The sequence below is a fragment of the Chroicocephalus ridibundus genome, chromosome 6 (assembly GCF_963924245.1).
Source record: "Chroicocephalus ridibundus chromosome 6, bChrRid1.1, whole genome shotgun sequence".
NCBI lineage: Eukaryota > Metazoa > Chordata > Aves > Charadriiformes > Laridae > Chroicocephalus > Chroicocephalus ridibundus.
The window spans coordinates 22806168-22826248 of NC_086289.1; the positions used below are offsets into that span (position 1 = coordinate 22806168).

The 20081-nt window shown below is 46.6% G+C and overlaps 1 protein-coding gene across 7 annotated transcripts in view; it reads left to right on the plus strand.

The window, feature by feature from the left end:
* The window catches only part of TLL2 (tolloid like 2), a 126472-nt gene that overhangs the window by 92818 nt on the left and 13573 nt on the right, over window positions 1-20081 (plus strand). For 2 of the 7 annotated variants that reach the window (XM_063339076.1, XM_063339079.1), the window contains 7 exons: window positions 512-672; window positions 1446-1626; window positions 2964-3089; window positions 3932-4059; window positions 4705-4918; window positions 5959-6209; window positions 7433-10457. In XM_063339076.1, the coding sequence (XP_063195146.1) occupies window positions 512-672; window positions 1446-1626; window positions 2964-3089; window positions 3932-4059; window positions 4705-4918; window positions 5959-6209; window positions 7433-7567 (1196 nt within the window). In that variant the 3' untranslated portion in view covers window positions 7568-10457. Of the gene's footprint in view, window positions 1-511; window positions 673-1445; window positions 1627-2963; window positions 3090-3931; window positions 4060-4704; window positions 4919-5958; window positions 6414-7432; window positions 10459-11991; window positions 12433-15301; window positions 15350-16536; window positions 16591-16849; window positions 18166-19543; window positions 19946-20081 lie in introns of those variants that run through there. The other 5 variants (XM_063339075.1, XM_063339077.1, XR_010071649.1 and 2 more) reach the window with 4 other exon arrangements.

A 20081-nucleotide genomic window follows, 5' to 3' on the forward strand; every position in this document is an offset into this window, starting at 1 on the left:
GGGATAATAAAGCTAAGTCTTTGGCTTTGTCTTCAATTTTCCCTAGAGAAGATGCAGTCCACATATAATGAGCTACTGAAGAGTTCACAGGGGTGTCTTCCCTAGGATTCCATTATCTTCTCATTATTCCATTACTGATAAACTTGAAATAGTAAGGTTTGTAGGACTGACTGTGGGTCAATTTACCAAGCTCACCTTTCCAACTGTATTGTACGTGTCAAGTCAACTCATCCACAGTAAGCCCAAGGCTACAGAGTAAAAAGGAGATCAATCTTGCACGGTTTATGTGGTGCTCAGGGCCATAGCCTGGCTCTGTGTGTTTCACTGGTGATTTATAGCAGTTGAGGTTTGTCTTCTTCACAGCTCCCAGCATTTTAAACCTGTTCTGGAGGCTGGGATTTGAAATATGCCACCAACCAGGATCTGATTCATTTCCTAGCTAACAATGTGGCCCAATCTGTGTGTCTGAACAGAACCAAGTAAAACTTGTGTTCATTTATTGCCTCTCCAGCTGCCTGTGGGGGCTTCATCACCAAGCTCAATGGGACCATTACTAGCCCTGGATGGCCCAAGGAATATCCTACTAACAAAAACTGCGTCTGGCAGGTGGTAGCTCCAGCCCAGTACCGGATCTCTCTGCAATTCGAAGTGTTTGAGCTGGAAGGCAATGATGTACGTAACCGGTCCCTGCAACTCAGAGGTGTGACTATTGGCTAACTCAGAACTGGATGAATCCTTGGGGTACAAGGAAGAGGAGACTCTGTCTTACTGGTGGAGCTTCTGGTTGTTTCCCTGCCCTTGATATAATAAGCCAATAACAGTGATTGTTCTCCTTGAAGTCCGGATCTGCTTTCTCTATGGAGTGGAAGGATTAAAGCTGTTCTGTTATAAATAGGCTTCTTTTCTCTGCCAGTTTTGCGTAACTATAGGTGTTTTCCATCCTTAATAGGTGTCCCATCCCCCCTCTTCCCCAGAGCTGCCTTTGCAGGAAAATAATTGGAAATGAACAATGAATACAGTTCTTCAAGGATAAACAAAATAACCAGTAAGAGAGTCTGTTCTCTGCCCTGCTAAGGACAGGGTGGAATTTGAACAAAGCATTCAGGTCTCGCTTTCCCCACTGTAAATGGGAGCAGTAGCTCTTCCTTAATTCAGCAGGCTGATGAAGTTCATTCAGCACTGACGTGTTCTTGGGTAAGGTGTGAGTAATTATTTTAGATAAATTAAATGGAACCTTTGCTATTCTGATAAACACACCCATGCTTTAAGACCAGGGCAGCAACAGAAGGGGGTGAGAACACAGACAGAGGAGAATTTGGGGAAGTTAGGAATGTGTTTGAATATAAGGCTGTTTCTGTTCCCTCTCAGTCAAGCCTCTGTCACCTGCCTCTGAAATGTTCTGTTCCAAGTCCATCGAGCTGAGAAATCACCTCTTCTCTTGGCAGGTCTGTAAATATGACTATGTTGAGGTTCGTAGTGGGTTGGCTTCTGACTCCAAGCTGCATGGCAAATTCTGTGGCTCAGAAAAGCCTGAAGTAATCACGTCGTATGGCAACAACATGAGACTGGAGTTCAAATCAGACAACACAGTCTCCAAGAAAGGCTTTAAAGTTCACTACTTCTCTGGTACGTGGCTGTATTCTTTCACTTGCTTAGCTGTCTCCTCTGACTGAACCTCTTGGTTTTGGTGAATTTTCTTCAACCTCCTGTCAAATCAGGCAGAATCTGACATAGTTAATTAAATCTAAAAAGCATGGTTGCTCTGTGCTGTGTCACCTGTCGTCTTGGTTTCTCAGTGCAATGTATGGTCCAGTTTCATAGTGTGGTGTCAGCAAGATGCATGGATTTCATCAATGCCTCCAGTCCTTCCACAGCAGGAAGCAATGGGAAGCCTGATCCTAGAAGTTATTTCTGTCGCTGGTGTCATTAAAGAAAAGCTTTTTCCTCTGAAACTACAAGAGTTAGAAAATTTCCAGAAGTCTTCCATATAGCAGTTCTCCCCATCAAAGCAGTGCACGCTAGTGGAAGTTTCTAACACTCTGTTCTGAATCTTTTGTAGCTCTTGGTGTCAGTGACGTACCTTCTTGTCAGGCAGTTAAGGAGGTTAACTGTACATCGTATGGAAGTGGAAATTCAATTTTGTGCTGTGTTTTCAGCAGAGACCAAGCAGTATTAATGTTTTTGAGGAGGATGATCAGGCAAAAAGGCCTTGAATTAAGACAGTTGCAGAGTAGAATCAGGGCTAGGGGTTTGGCTTATTAAATCTAACAAGAGGAAGGATGAGGTGGGGCATGTTTCATCTAGAAATGCATTTGGGAGTGAGGAGACACATGAGGTTAATGAGGTCCAGGGAGGGCACTGACCCAAGAAAAATTGGAGATAAACTGCTCATAAATTAAATTGGACTGGAAACCATGAGCATATCTGATGGTCAGAACAGTGAGATCCAGGAATGCATGGTCCTAAACACACAGGAGTGAACATCCACTGGGCCATACTTCAGCTTCAGGGAGCAGTTTGTTCCTTAGATCCTCTTCTCCATCTGGCTGCTTGTGCTCTTGGACAGAACTTTTCAATGATCAAGGCTCATCAGAGCATCTAGGAACTTGAAAATGTAAAAATTGGCCAGTAAGTTTTTGCCTAGGCTAATGAATTTGTTTGATACTTTTCCTGGACCCTGTTCTAAAAGAATGAGATACTGCTATAGGTTTCTTTTAGATAGGAGTCTTTAACCATTCCAAACCTACATTATATAATAAAACACATTCGTGATGCATTTTATGGAATGAAAGGCAATTGAAGAGAATTGTATCTGGGCTAAAAAGCTGACTGGACTAATCCAGCAGCAGAGGTAGGAGGTTTGTACTGGTATCTGCCAGTCTGGGTATGGGACTTCCAGCTGGCAACTGTGGTAGTCTGTTTCTCATTGTCAACTCGGTGTTTGTCGGTTTGATCCTGCCCAGACAAGGACGAATGCTCCAAAGACAACGGTGGTTGCCAGCACGAATGTATCAACACCTTTGGGAGCTACATATGCCAGTGCAGAAATGGCTTCATGCTGCATGAAAACGGCCATGACTGTAAAGAAGGTAGGATCCCTGCTCCCTGTCCTCAGGAAAGACAAGGTGCCTCAAACACAATTTGAGCCAGGATACTTCCTGCCCAGGGTTGGAAGGATGTTCGTACAGCATACGAGGCTGGGGCACTGAAAAAAAGCCAGCTAGCTGAAAAGCTACCTAGAAGAAGGAAGAAGAGGGCTTGTTTTCAGCTGGATCCATTCCCCAGTCTGGCCCTCTATATGGCCATGGGGGTGGACAGGGTGGGGGCAAGAAGTTGGGCTAGCAAAAGGAGAAGTTGGGGGTCATCACCATTAGACTAGCTACTGCTGCTTCATTTAATTATTGGGTTTGAGTCAGATGAGTTGATCTAACTGCTTGCTGCTGCCAAAATTATCTTTCTCCCTACACCCCTACCCCTGCTGTGTGCTGCCATGGCCTTCCTGTGTACAGTCTCTGGTCCTTGTCTCATCCCTCCGTGAGCTGATTCATCTTTCCAAGTTGGCAAAACAACTCAAGGCTGAGATAGCACCAGAGTCAATATGGTGGTGGGGTTGGACACCATGTCACTGGGAACAGGGCAGACAAGAGGATGAGCCCAAGAACATGTCTGGGAGTGAGGAGATGGATGAGGTTAATGAAGCCCAGGGAAATGGGATGGTCCATTTCACCAGCTGTCAAGTTAGCTCAAAAAAGTATAGGACAAACCCACCAGAACTATGTAGTAATACTAAAAGGTCTTGTTCAGTGACTGAAGCCTTCCCTGTTTCTGCCCTGTTGAGGGTCTCAGTGGGCAGAGAGGGGCATGTAGGACATTACGTGCTTCCCCTGTGAGACCTGCCTTGATGCCTTCATCTTGTGATCTCTCTCTCAAGCTGGTTGTGAGCACAAGCTGAGTGGTGCAGAGGGAACGATGAGCAGTCCAAACTGGCCTGACAAGTACCCCAGCAGGAAAGAGTGCACCTGGGACATCTCTGCAACACCTGGCCACCGAGTGAAAGTAGTGAGTAACCAGTGAGCGGGAGTGCGAGGGGAGAAGCAGGCTGGATTGTGAGGGACTGAAGTGACTTTCCCCCACCACTGCGTGACTGGGAGGTTGATCCCCATAGGTCCTGTGTGGGGTGCTTGGTGGAGGGCATCCCAGGAGGCTACCCCTGGCCTGCAAAAGGGCAGAAGGTCTCACAGGGGCATGAGGCAGGGGTGAGGCAGTCGGAGGAGACTCCAGCAGATGAAAACTGTGGAGCATTGCTCACTCTGTTTACAGAAGGTGTAACGTGCCCTCCCGCCCCTACCCATCCTTGTGAGTCACTCTGTTGGGACCATCTCTGCATAAGGTGGTATCAGGGTGTGCTAGGCAGGGTTCCTGGTAGAAAAAAATAAGGGTATATAAGGCTTGTAGTTGAAAACTGTTGTCATGCACCCACGTGAGGCAGCAAAGCTAAGGCTACACAGCACATTCATATGAACTTCTGAGCTTTGCCACCCTGAGATCACTCTAGTCTGAAAGCACAATATTCTGTACTAGTTTTTGGGAGGACTGGGACAGGCATAGCATTTGATCTGTTTCTCACTTGGCATCTCATCCTCTGCTAAATTGCATGCTCAGATTTACAAATGTCTGTCTTAATTCTCCTTATTCTCACTGTAGACCTTCAATGAGTTTGAGATTGAACAGCACCAAGAATGTGCCTATGACCACTTGGAAATGTATGATGGGCCCAACAGCAAGTCACCTGTCCTTGGCCGCTTCTGTGGCAGCAAGAAACCAGACCCGGTAGTGGCTTCTACCAACAAGATGTTCCTCAGGTTTTACTCTGATGCTTCTGTGCAAAGAAAAGGTTTCCAGGCAAAGCACAGCACAGGTAAGCTGGTTGCCTGCCAATACCACACTGATGTCATCAAATCTCACTGCATCATTTACCAGGCAAAACAAGACACGCTTTTCTCCCAAATAAGCTTAGCCTGAATTTTAAGTGGTTGTAAATTGTGCTAGCCAGTTCCTAGACCATTATTGGCACCATCAATGCCAGCTTCCTTATCAGCTCAGAGGTCTCTTGATGTCAGGCATTCCTGCTCATTTCTTTAGTTTAAATTGGAGGTGTTTGGTTGAGCAGCAACCCGTTCTGTTCTTCATCAGCCCTCAGAAAATGAGGTGATGCCGGTGTATTGGCCCACACACGGAACAGGCTGGTTATGGTGGAAGCAGAGATGTGCTGTGGACAGACACAGTAAGCTTGATCTTCTATCTGTGGCAGCCCAGAGGTGGGTGTCTTGTACCAAGGTTCACTTTTTTGAAATCCCTGCGGCTGTAAACAGATGAAATGTGCTCTGAGCAGCAGCGCTTGAGAGTGGCGAGGAGACGTCTTCCTGATCGGCTGCAGGGAAACTTTGCACCAAATCACATGGGTTTAGCACAAGCATGGGGCTACCTTTCTGCAATGCGTGGGCAGAAAAGGGTTATTTTGGTACTCAGTTTTTTAACGTGCTTTGACTTACTGCTGGTAAAATACATGAAGTCAGAATTTCAGCTGCAGGACGAGTGCAAAGAACATGTTATGTCTTCCTTTTAAGCAATTGCTCTATAAAATAATACGTTGTTCCAGAGCATAGTGTGGCAGGAACCCCATTCTGCCAGTTTTAATTGATTGTCTCTTTCCCTCCATGTTCTGTACCAAAAGGACCAAGCTTCTCTATGCTATGTGGGTCAATGGATTCATGGGTGACTGGAGAATTCGCTGGTTTATGGTAGTTTGGTGCAGTGGTTAATTACCTTCCCTGTTGTACATACACTTCATGCTGGAGGTTTTCTCTCCCTATGGCTGGCCCAAAATTGAGATGGCAAGTCTTCGTTGTGAGGCAGGGCCTTTGATGAGACTGTGTTTTGTGCTCTTTTCGTTTCCAGAGTGTGGTGGGCTCTTAAAGGCTGAAGTACGAACTAAGGAGCTGTATTCCCATGCTCAGTTTGGAGACAACAACTACCCAGGTCAAGCGAACTGTGAATGGGTGATTGTAGCTGAAGACGGTTACGGGGTGGAGCTGATATTCCAGACATTCGAGATCGAGGAGGAGGCCGACTGTGGGTATGACTACATGGAGATTTATGATGGTTACGACAGCACTGCACCCCGCCTGGGACGCTTCTGTGGCTCAGGGGTAAGCCATGGTGGTGGAGATTTCATAGGCATAACTGAAAGTGGCAAGGAAGGGTACTCTTATACCGTTTTTGGAGAGGGGCAGCTTTCACAAACTGGAGATGAGATTGCCTGGTGTGTCTGGGTTTTGTTTCTTCTGCTGCTGCTAGAGATCACAGCCATTTTATCTGATGCACAGAGCTGTCTGAAAGCCTTGCTTGACTGACTTTCCCTTGTTAATGCAGGGCCATGTGCAGCAGCACGGGACTGCTGCGCTGCTGTGCCCCAGCCCTGCCACAAAAGTGTTGTGTAAATGTTGGAAACAACTTCCAAAGGCCAGTTTCATCCTTAGTTACTTCCTGCCTGAAGCCAAGTCTCATTGTGGCCATGCTATGGCAAGGGAGAAGGGTGGAGGGACTTGCAGAGCTGCTTGTTGACTCCAGGGTGGCTTGCTGTCTCCTAAACTGTTATCTGTGTCCCCATTAAGAGGTGTGACTCTGTTAATGTGAGCAATAGTGTGTGGTATTTAAAACCAGAGGTTCTATGTTTAATTTCTCTAGGACTTCAGCAATGAAATGGAGAAGGTTCTTATTGCATTTAGAGATATCCAAGGAGCAGGTGTGTTGGAACAGTTCTTGCAAACTGGGGAAATGGTCTGGAAAATAAACAAAGGCATAGCAGCTTGGTGTGAAGAAGCTCAGGGCAGCAGGGTAGTAATCTACCTAACTCCACACTGTCAAATGGAGAATGGCTGGGAAAGTGTTAGTCCTGCAGAGAAGCACAGGGGTGCTGTAGCAGGTCACAACAGTGGTGGAGATAAGCAGAGTTATCATGTAAGATACGTGGCTAAGTTATTTTGCTGCTAATGAACCCCGAGAGGGCCTCAGCTGCCAAACAGGGTCCAGTTTGGATTGTGTTATTTCCTGAAAAGATTAGGACAAATTAGAGAAAACTCAGAAGACTGGAACAAGAACATCCAGGGAGTCCTGTGAATGTGACCTACAAAAAACAACTGGAAGAACTGGGATTGTAGAGCGGGCTGGCATCAGCCTTCAAACATAAAGGGCACGCATGCAAAGAGCAAGGGAGTGTGCTCAGGAAGTCGGAGCAGGGCAGGAGGTACTGGGCGCTCAATGTTTGTGTTTCCTGGCCATTCTGTGGGATTAAATTCCAGCATCATAGCACAGGCAGTTATTTAGCCTGCAGACTTGACCACTCTGTGCTGTCTTCTTTACTTTTCTGCAGCCTCTGGAAGAAATCTACTCTGCAGGGGATTCCATCATGATTCGATTCCATACAGATGACACCATCAACAAGAAAGGCTTTCATGCCCGATACATAAGTACCAAATTTCAGGATGCATTGCACATGAGAAAGTAGTTTGACTGCTCCTCACAGCCATTCCCATCTGAAGACTGAGACATTTAACTGTGATCTTTGTCTTTTTTTTTTTTCAAGCTTCTGTGCACGTGGCCAAAAGCGGTGTACAGTATTTTCTGTAACTGAAACTAAATCCAGTCTCAAAGGTTTGCCTCTGAAATTATTAGCATGACCCTTTCTTGTTAACATACCCAGGACCAAAAATTGTCTTCTAATCATACCTGCCAGGGCATAAATGTTGTATTTTGCACAGCTTGCCATGGGGCTGAGTGAAGACTGATATTGAATTGAGGAAAGCCTTCATCCTTGCATATCCTGTTTCTAGGTGACATTTCCTAAGCATCCTGTACACATGAGCTGTCTGAACATATTTTCTGGAGCAGATGATGTGGACAGCCACCCTGTAGGATTTTCTCAAAGGACCTTGGGAGTCACCCGCTCTCCCCTACCAGCCCAAAATACTTTGTGCAATAAGTGAACAACCAGATGGTTGGGACTCCATCACTCCTTCTGTCCCATCTATTTATTGTCTTGGTTATTGTGGATTGAAAGGTAGGCAGGGGCATGGGAACAGTCTCTTTAGGGCTGCTAGCTACTTGGATCACAGTGAACAAGAAGGGCCCAGTGCCTGTTTTGCAGTAATTGTCATGGAATGACAATGTCATATGTTGAATGGAAGTACTTTGATACAGTGGCCAAGGGAAAGGTGGTGGCTGACAGGGGAAGTGCTGTGGTGGCATGCAAGGCATGACTGTGTAATGGTGGCAGAACTTAACAGCTGAATTACTGACAGCGTGCTCCAGTTACACCACCAGACAAGGCAGCTCAGAGGGCCATGGCAGCAGTCCAGGCCTTGTCTTAAATAAGGAATCTCTCCTCATCACTGCACCCATGTTTTCTTTCTCAGCCTTCTTTACGCTGCTTCCTTTCCTTAGTACCACTTCCATGTGAGCCCTTCCTTTTCACAGCTGAGCTGCTCTCCCCAGGGCTCCCCACCACAGCCTAGGAGTGCTCTGCAACATCAGCTAGCCGGGGTGTCTTAACGAAGGAAGCGCCAGGCCAAAGATAGTCAGGGTGTTCCTGAGGCAGAGGAACACAGGCCATCTCTGGTGAGCTCTGGGAACCTGTCAAAGATGTGCAAGCTCCGGGCACGGGACTAGGAACAGGAGAGCTCTGCTGGTTTCTGCTTCCTCCCTGTTTCTCGCTGGCCTATGGCCCAGTCACTTAACTTCATGGCAGGGGTGGAAGCGAGATGGTGACTTAAGCACTTTGAGCTATAAGGCTCAGACATGCTCTGTGTTGCAGTTCTTTATGTACGTGGAAGCTACTGCGCCATGGACTTGCAGATTTAACGGGTAGCTTGGCACTTCTTTGGGAAAAAGTAGGGAAAACTGTGCTTTTGGGGGACCTGCTGTAATTGAGCTGTTGATATGGAAGAAAAAAAAGAGAAGAAAAAAAAAGACTTTATTCTGAATGATATTTCATTAAGGCACTCATGGGCAATTATGAGCTAAAAGCTGAGGTATGTTAGCTTTAATAAAGTATTTATAATCCAAGGATTACTATGTTTACATAACCAATGTACTGTCAGGCTCCGGGGTGACACCTCCTCTCTGGTGTATGACTGCGGAGAAGTGTGGGGCCAGCGCCACTGTCAGGCACAAACGACATTCCTGGAGATGGGGGCATTTCCAGATGGATAATAAATAGACCCAACCCTCTCCAGAAGTCCTTGAACAGAATATGGTCCAAGTATTGTGAATACTAGGAGAAGCAAATGCATGAAAATATTTTCTTGCTTAGAACAAGAAAAATAAAGTAATTTATACACACACACACAAGATTATATGTATATAAAATGTGCATGTAGAAGACCGGTAGTCAAAGCCTTAATAAGTGTCATGTGAATAATACAGTACCATTGACTATAGCTTTATTGCAGGCTGTATAAAACCATGTTATTTCTGGTTTGGTTTTTTAGCTCTGTTTTGTTCCTGTTTTCAAATTTTGTGGCCTTTTACCGGGCAAGACCTCTGATCTCAAGCTGTTTGACCATGCAGGTCTGGGGAAGTGAGCTCTGCTAGATGGGGTCTGCGTTTGTCCTTCTCTTCCTTGCTCCCATTCAAGCAAAATCGCAGTGATACAGGTCTGGAAATAAAAGTGTGACACCGATCCCTGTGAAACAGAAGGAAAGTTCCAGGTGGCAAGCGGTGGTTCAGGTTTCCTGTCTCTCTAAGGGGAGCAATGACTCTGGAGAGAAGTGACTGTAGGAGCTTCCCGTGTACTTTAGCATCTCTGTTCCATGTTCTGTTAATTTCCCATCTTCCCCAGACCGGTTCACTGCAGATGCTTGCAATGTTGTTTGACAGATCTACTACGCTTGTTAGCATTCATGCAGGTGTCTCTTGTGACAGTGTGCTCACAACTGTTGTACTGTGCATTTCAATCAATAGTCTATGTAGAATATTTCTGCTGTACTGACTGGGCTTAACAGTCGATAATTCTAAATGTGCGAAAGTTTCTTAAGAAAAAAGAAAAAAATGTCAGATCCTCTAAGGTGTGTATACGTATTCTGGTCTTTGTGTGGTTCTACATTTCACTAACTAAAATAAATTTCTAAGAGGGGGAGGAGAGGAGGGTGTTGGGGCAATCGCAAATGTATACCTGTGCCCAGAATGAGTCTCTGCATTCATTAAAGACCGTGGATTCAGTTGCGCATTCTGTTGTATGCATGCATTTACCACTTCCTCAAGGGGAGGAAACTTCTTAATACATTCCTTGTTCTGCCAACTGTTGTTTGTGTCTACTGCTAATACTGGGTGGGATTTACTCTCTGCAGGAAGTGACTTTCCCTTGGGCCTTTAGCTTTGTCTTGGCTTTTGCAATCAAGAGGGCATTTAGGAAGTAGGGCAGAGGAACAAGTTGGTCAGCCAAAGGACTACATCATTGTGTTTCATGTTCTGCATTCGTGCTTTAGTGGGCTCAGATGCAGATCTGCAGTGATAAACATTAGGGATCTGGGAATTAGTAGAACAGGAATAATAAGTAGACTTCAAAAGAGGAGGCTCATTTACTACACTACAGGGGGTATGGCCTTCAGCAGCAGGTCCCAAAGAACCCTGGGACATGAAACTCCTGTGCAAAGGACAGCAGCATGAGCATCAGGCTAATGTTCCTTACTGCAAAGTTGTGGTCTGCACTCTCATTGTGGCAGCAAAATGTTCAGTAGCTAGGCAGCACCTAAAATGCTTTTCTTTCTGTCCACTGCTTGTTGTCTACCCTGCTTGCTAAGGATTGTGCCTGTGTTCTTTCCCCAGCACAGAGCCAGTTCATGCATGTCCCACTACCCAGAACATTTCCTGTGGTGTGTGTCACAGCTGTTCAAACATTCGTGGTGACTGAATTTCCTCCCAGCTGTTCCCCAAGGGAAAGCAGCAATGGAGATGAAGTTAGGAATAAGCATCCCCGTGTAGCCTCCTGCACCAGAGTATCGTGGTGCAGTATAACCCTGGAATGAGTCTGGAGGCTGACAGTCAAGTCATCAGGTGGACATAATTTCCAAAATGAGGGCCAGAAGCCTTCAGTCACGCAGAGAGTTACAGTCTAAAGCAATGTTGAAACACTAGAAATGATGCAGCCCAAGTGGAGCTGGTAGGAAACAGGAGGTAAAATAGAAGGTGGAATATGAACTGGAGTTACAGCTACTAGAGAAACACACAGACATTTGCAATTGTAGTGAGGTTGGTTCTTACTGTGTGCATGATCTCTCTGTTGTACGTGTAAAGATCTTTTGCAGGCTTACATCTTCCCTGCTGTTCAACTACCATGTTCCCTTAATGTCTCTTTCCACACTGACTGCCTGCCACCAGTGTTGTGTGACATGGCCAGTCCTCATTTTCTCTGCTTATTTCTAGAAACAGGACTTCATTTTCCAGAAAGCACCCAAGGACCATCCAGTCACCGTGTGTAAGAACGTGAAGGGAATATCCATTGTTTGCCAGGAGATTCATCATCTTTTAAAAACACGAGTACCCAGTGTTATAGCACACTTCAAAGAGCGATGCCTCAGACCAGACAGGCTTGTTGGTCTTGGCATCAAGCCAGCAGAAATCCTCCACTTTGTCCTGGCCTTTCCAGCAAATGTGCTCTGGCAGACGAGGTGCAAGCCTTAGAAAGCAAAAGCAGGATTCCCCTCAGGCTGATTTGTGGTACATGTTAAACATGCTCTGGGAGGCAGGAGCGGTTTTCTTTGCCATGGGGCAGGCAGCGAAGAGGTGGAATGCCCAGAGCCCTGAATCCCAGCTTCCCAGGCGCATGCCAGACCCTGCCCCTGGCAGGGACTTGGCTCTATCAGGTGTGCTGGGACCCAGCCAGCTTTTCTGAGTCAGCCCGAGAGAAATGCTCTCGCCTCTTCCTCTTTGCAGGTTCGCAGTTCTATTTTTAGCAGGAAGAGAAACTCATCCTAAAAGGAGCGCTAGTCCTGGCATCCGGCAGTCTGCCATTAACGCCTGCTGGGACTTCTCGGGGAGAAGACCGAAATGGTGAGTGGAGTCGTCCTGTTGAGTCGGTTGGGTCTTGTCTGCATGGAAGTAGCGGGGGAAGGTCAGAGTGCAGGAGAGGTGAGGCCACGGGACCGCTAAGCTGTTGGATGAAAAGCTCCCTGGGAGTGTTTAACCCTCCCGTTTTCTGTCCCAACCAGATCAATCAAGCTGGTCCCTTTGTTAGCTCTGCGTCTCCTTGTGGCGCAACCAATGGTTTCAGACACCTGCTTGGATTTTAGCATCTGCCCCAGCTTTTCTGTCCTGGAGGTATTGCCTGGTCTTAGGGCAGTTGGAGCAAAGAGGAGGCTTGTGCCCTGGATCATGCAGTGGATCTTTCTGGAGGAGATTTCCTGTCCTGGGAGATGAGACCTGCTGAAACGTATGCTCTCTGTTTAGAAATGGCCAGGTGAGAGTGGCTTGGAGTGAAACCTCCTTCCTCCCAGCAGCTAGGCAGCTCTGAGGCTAAAGCAATGTTCTCTGAAATATAACAATGAATTAATTTCAGGAGCGTTCACTGAAAACATGCTCTCGAAGGACCTTGAATTGACAGCAGAGCTTGGGGAGTGCAGCACCAAGTTAGTTGTTAACAGCATACAAACAGAAATAATAGATTAGTGGCTTTAGTACCTCTAACCTCTGTTGATCTTTCACTTCCCCATATTGGTCCCCTTGGGATCTCTCTTTGTCTCCCTTCCGCAGTCCTACCCAGTAAACGGCAAGTAGCCTGTGCCAGCTCCATCCAAGAGCTGACCAGGTGTTACCCCTGGAGCTGTATAGGCGCAGAAGAGATGATCCCTACCCATGAGCAATCACAGTTTAAGCAAATGCAAGAAGAGCTAGGGGAAAGGGAGTATTATCTGTACGTTGGAGAACTGATGCTGAGAGATGGAAGCATCTGTGGTAAATCTAAGAAGTAAACCCAGAAGTAAATCTAATGTCTGGACCTGTGTGTTAACTGCAACTTCTGCTCCTTTCAATGAGAGGCTCTCTGTACTGAGTCATAGGATATCCCAAATCCTGCATTTTGTAATTAAAGGCAGTCAGAAGAGAGCACAAATACCCAGTGCCCTGCAAGTCACCTGGTAGAGATTTAAGTGCAGAACCGGGCGTTTCCTTTAAATAAGGCCTTACTTATACAGTCTGTCTGCCAGTGTCCCACCTCAAGAAACTACGTATTTAATCCTGGCCTGGAACTGTGATCGAATAAACTAGGAAAAACATTTCTACTCAAATTAAGGCCTACCAACCAGGTTATTGTGAGTAATAGACCTGTTCCTAGATGGCAGCTTACATTTGTAAATAGTCAGTTGCACACACAAATAGTTTCACAGATAACTTGAGCACAGAAAGGTGGCGACCATATGTAAATATGTTACTTAGGTGGATCCTTCTAGTCAAGCCTTCACTTAACCTGTATGCACAATCCTAGAAATAATAGTGAAGTCCATTAAGTGCCCTGTCTTTAACCAAGAAGGAGGAAATAAAATAGATTTACAGCTTCTGAGAAGAGGCAGATATGAAAGTCCAAGCTCAAACGTTAACAGGTCAGCTGTTTGCAAAGGTGTGTTTCAGTAAGTTCAAGGAAGGCACAGTAGAAAATTTGGGTGAGAAATGTCACTGCTATATTTCATTCCCAGCTGGCAGCCTCAGTGCAGCAATACCTGCACCTCTAAGGAGTTTGAAAGAGATCTTTTTCGCCCGGTGACCCATTGCTAGCTGTGTCTGCACGCTCAGAGGCATTCATTTCACCACGTCTGTGGTCCCATAAGCTAAGCTGTTCAGAGGTTACGCTTCCAGTGTAACAATGCCCACAGCTTGCGTATAAAGGTCACACTTCTAAACAGGCCTCCAGATGGTGTGTGTAATGGGAGGGTGAATCCTGGATCTTTCAGTAATTTCATCCCCTCTTTGACTTTTCTGTGGATTATGGTCCTCAGCACTCAGTGGTGTGCCCTGCTCCCAGACTGTAGGACTTAGGCTGAGCCACATCTCTCATAGCTTGCATGCATTTTGAGTCTTTCTTCTCCATAACCTGCAGTATCCAGACTTTCATTGGCAAACTTTCACTGCGTTGACCTCCTTGTTGTGAAGTAGCCAGGCCCTCCTCAGTGCATGGCAGCAGAGCTTCACGCAGTCAGAAAAAGGACAACTCTCTGCCAGCTTCCTCTCTACTGGCTTTTTGTGGATGCAAAGCAAAGCTCTTCCAGCCTTTTCCTGTCACCTTCCAGAGACCTCATCAGTTTTGCTCTTTCACTCCAGTTTATTTAATTCTTACCTGTTTCTGGGACTGGCTGGAGTTCAGGAATAACACTGAATCTAAGAGCTTAAAAGAGCTGTTTTATATAGCTGTGCATACTGCTTGCCCCTGGACTGTAGGAGAGGCTCCTGCACTGCTTGACCTGATAACCCCCCTCTGAAGCTGAGCTTCTCCGCAGTACCATTCCCACACTGTCACTAGCACCGATTCCAACAGGCAGCCCCAGCTGCCCACAGAGCTCACCATGGGGTGGACCCAGTATTGCTTCCAGCAGTAGAGATGCACCAGTGAAGGAGATTAAGAGCAGCTTTCAGCTGTCTCCAAGCCACTTTCTGTGTTCCTCCCAGATGGCAGAGTCTCTGTATCTCAGCTGACAGACGGACAACGCATCTAGCAGGGACTCTTTGGAATACCTTCCTTCCTATGCGTGGAAACAATTTATTCAGGAAGGAGTAAATGTGTTTCTATCATTTTCAGCTGTCCTTGAATCAACAGGAGCAGGCACGTGTCATTAGTTTGGCGCTTAAAGGCTGCAGGTCCAAGTCCTTGCTGTTTTACAAGCCCTCACTGTACTTCATCTCCTAAGCCATAGTGGGGTTAAACAGCATTACGCTTTCTCACTGGGGACGTGTCAGGGTAAATGTGTTAAATGATAAGACCTAGACTACTCAGAGGTCCTGCGTGGTATAAACAATTTAGGCAAACCAGTTCATGTTTCCTCATATCACTTTCATCAGTAGCATGGCATGGGTTTTGTTTTCCCTGGAGTAACTAGCATGACTTCCCTGTTCAGCTCAAATGAGTATATTCTCATGCCATCATTTCCAGTCACTTCAGAAGCTCCCCTCCCCAATCCTTCACCTGGACAGTGGCATCTACCAACTGCTAATGCTCAGTTCTGGGTTTCTTGATTTTATTTATTTTCTTTCTCTGCAGGAGGAAACAACATCTTTCTCGCCGTTTTACAACAGAGTTGTAAATTCAGTAAGTACACTGCATAGGATGAAGATCAACTGACTACTCGCCATGGTGTTATCTGTAGGAGCTGGGGGGTGGGATTCTGGAAGAGAAATTGCTGCCTTTATGGGTGAGTGTTGATGCAGATCTTCTGACAGACTGTCCTACTGCTGCTGACATTGTATTGTAGCAGTAAAGACAGGTGAGATGCTTAAAGTACACAACAGGAATCTGTGCACAGGTATTTGTGCCTGTTTTTCTGTTTATTTAGAAATGAGAAAATCCATCTAGAGGTGACTTTGCTAAGCGTGTAATGCAGCTGAACTTTCTTCCTGCTCCTTTCACCAAAGGGAATGTGAATGTCATTTCAGACTTAATTTCTGTTCTCTCCCAGTGAGAGAGGGGGTGACGAGGGGTGTAGGCTGTTAGCCATCGCAGCAGTTACCAGAGGGTCCTTTACATGTCCTGCCACTCAATTAAGATATGTGTCACTGTCAATTTTTTGCTAAGAGACATGGGGTTCCTCTCTTTTCCCACAAAAAATCATGGGCATGCAAACATCTTTCAGTAACAAGTGAGGCACCTGCCGTCATCACTGCCTGTGTGATGGACTTCCTCCTTGCTGGAGCTGCCTTGTCATTTGGACCTGAATGTGACATTTTGCAATGCCTGTAAAAAGCCAGAGGGTTTTGGTTTCGGCTACACCAGGTTTGCCAGTGCCCAGCACTGCATGCCTTGCACCTGCAAGCCAAGGTAGTGATAGATCCTCTGGGCAAGGTCACACAGGCAGCTGCCCCCAGCATCGTGGCAAGGACAGAGAGTAGAATGTTGCAAAAGCACATCTTTTCTTGAGGCTTCCTGCTCCCCTTTGTGCTGCTTTACCTTCTGAATCCAGCTTTCTCTGGCATATAGTTGTGTTTATCTCTTCTATATGCTTTGTATATGCTTTTTTTTTCAGCCTCAAGCCCCTTTTTGAGAAAAAAACCCATATATTCCTTCCATTCGGTCAAACCCATTTTTGGATGAATCAGAGTTTGTGTTCTTGCTTACAACTGGCGAGTAGAGGCCACGGCCTCAGGGCGCAGCTGAGTGCTCCGTGTGTTACTGGCCACACGCTGTTGTTGGAGTCTTGCAACTCCTCACTCAGCCTCTCTCCTTGCTTGCTTTATGTGAAACATTTTTTTGTACGTGTTCTATAACCATCTTATTCCTAGACTTCTGCACATACAACTGGAAAAACAACTGTCCAGGCAGATCATTCTTCTGAGGTAAGAGTTTGTTTCGTTATTTGATGCAGTTGATTATTTGGAATGTTTTCCCTCTGAAATCAAATCTCTGCTTCCCCTATCCATCCCAGTATGCAGTACAGCTGGGCTGGATGCCACTGTTTTGATCCAGGGTTGCAGTTTTATTCCTCACATTGGGTTTTCTTGCTGTTGTATGATAGCCACTCGCTTGGCTACTAAGCACAGAGTTAAAGGATCACACTGCATGCATTTGACCTGACTGTCTTTCTTTGTAAGTTAGTATGAGCCCTGGGTGGTTGAAGTGGCAGCAGCGATACCCAGCGTTCTGGCCTTGGTCCTTTTAGTCATCTTGGCAGTGGTCTGTGTTCGCCAGTGGAAGAACTACAGCTGGAATCAGGTGACTACCTTCCATCTCGTGGGTGCCTTGCTACTTCCAAGCTTAGGTCTCCGCATCAGAAACTTGATTCAACATCCTCTGCAGCTCTCAGGAAGTTCAGGACCACATCTCTTGGCACTCAAAGTGTCTCTGCTCTGACTCTCAAAGTCTGGACCTCAGCCTGGGAGTTGAAGGTTCATAAAGATAAAAGAGAAATTCATGTGAAAATACTGAAGGAGCAGTGCTAAGTGGTCTGTTAACTAGCAGGAAATTTAAAAAAACCCAAACTATCACCACTGTTCTTCAGTGGATTTCTCTGTCGTGTCCCATAGGAAACCATTCATTTAGGGATCCTCTCACTCCAAAAAGGTGTTACTTAGCTCCGGAAATGCTGCCAAGGTGTTTCATAGTATGTTTAGCCTGGTCACCTTTGTTTCCACTGTTGCAGCCCATGGGGTGGGTCTTTGTGCTCTGCCTACCTCCCCAGGGCTGGGGTAGAGTTTCTGTAGCAGCACACTTCCTTCCTCGCCCACATCACCAAAGACACAGTCAACCTGCCTATAGAGGAAGAATGCCATGACGCATTCTGGCACCCAGACGTTGACAGTTCTACTTAACAGGGCCCTTTCCTTCCCCTGCCACTTTACAGATGTTTTTAACCAGCTCTGGTACTTGCATAGATCTTTATTTCCTCACTTTAGACAGGAAGGTGTAACAGTACTGAGGGAGATGAATTCCTTGTAGTTGTTGTTGGTTAACATCACCTCTTTTTTTTCTGGATGTAAATGTGAAAGTGAGGTTTTTGCCCTGTGTTAAAAGACCAAACAGATTTTAGATGTTCTAATAAAGGCAATACTCAGGCACTGAGGTTTCCCCTCTGCAAGGCCATTCGCATGGGCAGGCATCAAGTGGGCCCTGTGATAGTTCCAAATTGAAGAGTCTTTTGGCATCCAGCTTAGAATATGTTGGGTATTATCCCCAATATTATCCCTTGTGTGGTTATTTGTCCCTGAGTACGTCCCAAGTTCTGGAGCTGTTTAGTAACAGAACGTTTTCTCACTGCTCTGTGCTTCTCATGCAGTTGTTTGTCAATTGTAGCTAGATGTTGTTTGTCACTGCTCTGTTCATTGCTTCAGATGAACCAACATCCCAATGGGCAGGAAGAACATGAATATGAAAATGAACATAAATATGGATCATCCCCTCCCAGACGTCCAGACGTAAGTCATCTATTAACTGATTCTCAACATAACACACGTGCTGCTGAGTGCGTTCCTAAATGCAGGACTGGCTTCAAGGGTAGCCCTACAGAGCTGTGGTGGGTTGACCCTGGCTGGACACCAGGGGCCCAGCAAAGCTGCTCTATCACTCCCCCTCTGCACTGGACAGGGGAGAGAAAGTATAATGAAAGACTCATGGGTTGAGGTAAAGATTGTTCACCAATTACCATCACAGGCAAAACAGACTCACCTTGGGGAAATTAGTTAAATTTATTACCATTCAAATCAGAGTAGGATAATGAGAAATAAATCCAAATCTTAAAGCACCTTCCCCCCACCCCTCCTTTCTTCCCAGGCTTAACTTCATGCCCAGATTCTCTACCTCCTCTCCCTGCGCAACACAGGGGGATGGGGAGTGGGGGTTGTGGTCAGTTCATCCCATGTTGTCTCTGTCGCCCCTCTCTCCTCACGGGGAGGACTCCTCACACTCTTCCCCGGCTCTAGCATGGGGTCCCTTCTAAGCATGGGTCCCTTCTACGGGGTGCAGTCCTTCAGGAACACTGTTCCAGTGTGGGTCCCCCACACGGTCACAAGTCCTGCCAGCAAACCTACTCCAGCATGGGCTCCTCTCTCCATGGCGTCACAAGTCCTGCCAGCAAACCTGCTCCAGCATGGGCTCCTCTCCCCATGGGGCCACAGCTCCTGCCAGGCGCCTGCTCTAGCGTGGGCTTTCCCACAGGGTCACAGCCTCCTTTGGGCATCCGCCTGCTCCAGCGTGGGGTCTTCCACAGGCTGCAGGTGGATATCTGCTCCACCATGAACCTCCATGGTCCGCAAGGGCGACAGCCTGCCTCACCATGGTCTTCACCACGGGCTGCAGAGGAATCCCTGCTACAGCGCCTGGAGCACCTCCTCCCCTCCTTCTTCACTGACCTTGGCATCTGCAGAGCTGTTTCTCTCACATATTCTCACTCCTCTCTCCAGCTGCAGTTGCTGGGCTGTTTTTTTCCCCCTTCTTAAATATGTTATCCCAGAGGTGCTACTGCTGTCACTGATGGGCTCGACCTTGGCTACTGGTGGGTCCATGTTGGAGCCAGCTGGCATGGGCTCTATCGGATGTAGGGGAAGCTTCTAGCAGCTTCTCACAGGAGCCACCCCTATAGCCCCCCTGCTACCAACACCTTGCCACCTTGCTTTCCTTCTTGAGGGAGAAGGAGGGTTGAACCTGGAATGTGAGCAAATACGATATTTTACTCAAAATACCACCAAACATTTCCAAAGAGAGGTGGAAAATGCTGCATATTGTATTCTCTGCAGTACTCACAAGGTCTCCGAGTACCTTGTGACTACCATCACAGAAATTATGTTTTACCTCTAGGACTTTTATATGAACATGATGCAGGGGACAAGAAATACCTACGTAAATGAAGATCAAGACAAGCGCTGCAAACCAGACATCCAAACACAAGCAAAGCCCGCGAGGACAAATAAGCCCAGAGGAGAGCCACCTGTGGTGGAATCCATTTATGAAAACCATCCACCCTGTCACTGAAGGAAAAGCACCGAGTAGGGGCTGGGACTAGAGATAACAGACACGATCCTTTTCCTGGACACCAGGGGTCACGCGGTTGCAGTTTATGAACAAGAGAGTTTTCTCTTTGTGCGTACATGAAATTCTACGGAGGACAGGACAAAAGAGACTTTGGAGAGGGGAAGAACTTGTTTGCAATGACGCCTCTGAGATGCAGAAGCTAAATGAGATTCCCCTGGAATACCCAAGGTCTCTGGGAGAGTTGGTTTTGCTGTCCTCCTAAATTTAAGTTCATTCATTTTAATAAATATCATCTAAATCCTCGCAGTGATTCTGATGGTAGAAAGGAGCAGCCAGAGAGTTGTTTGCAGTCCCCATGGCTCAG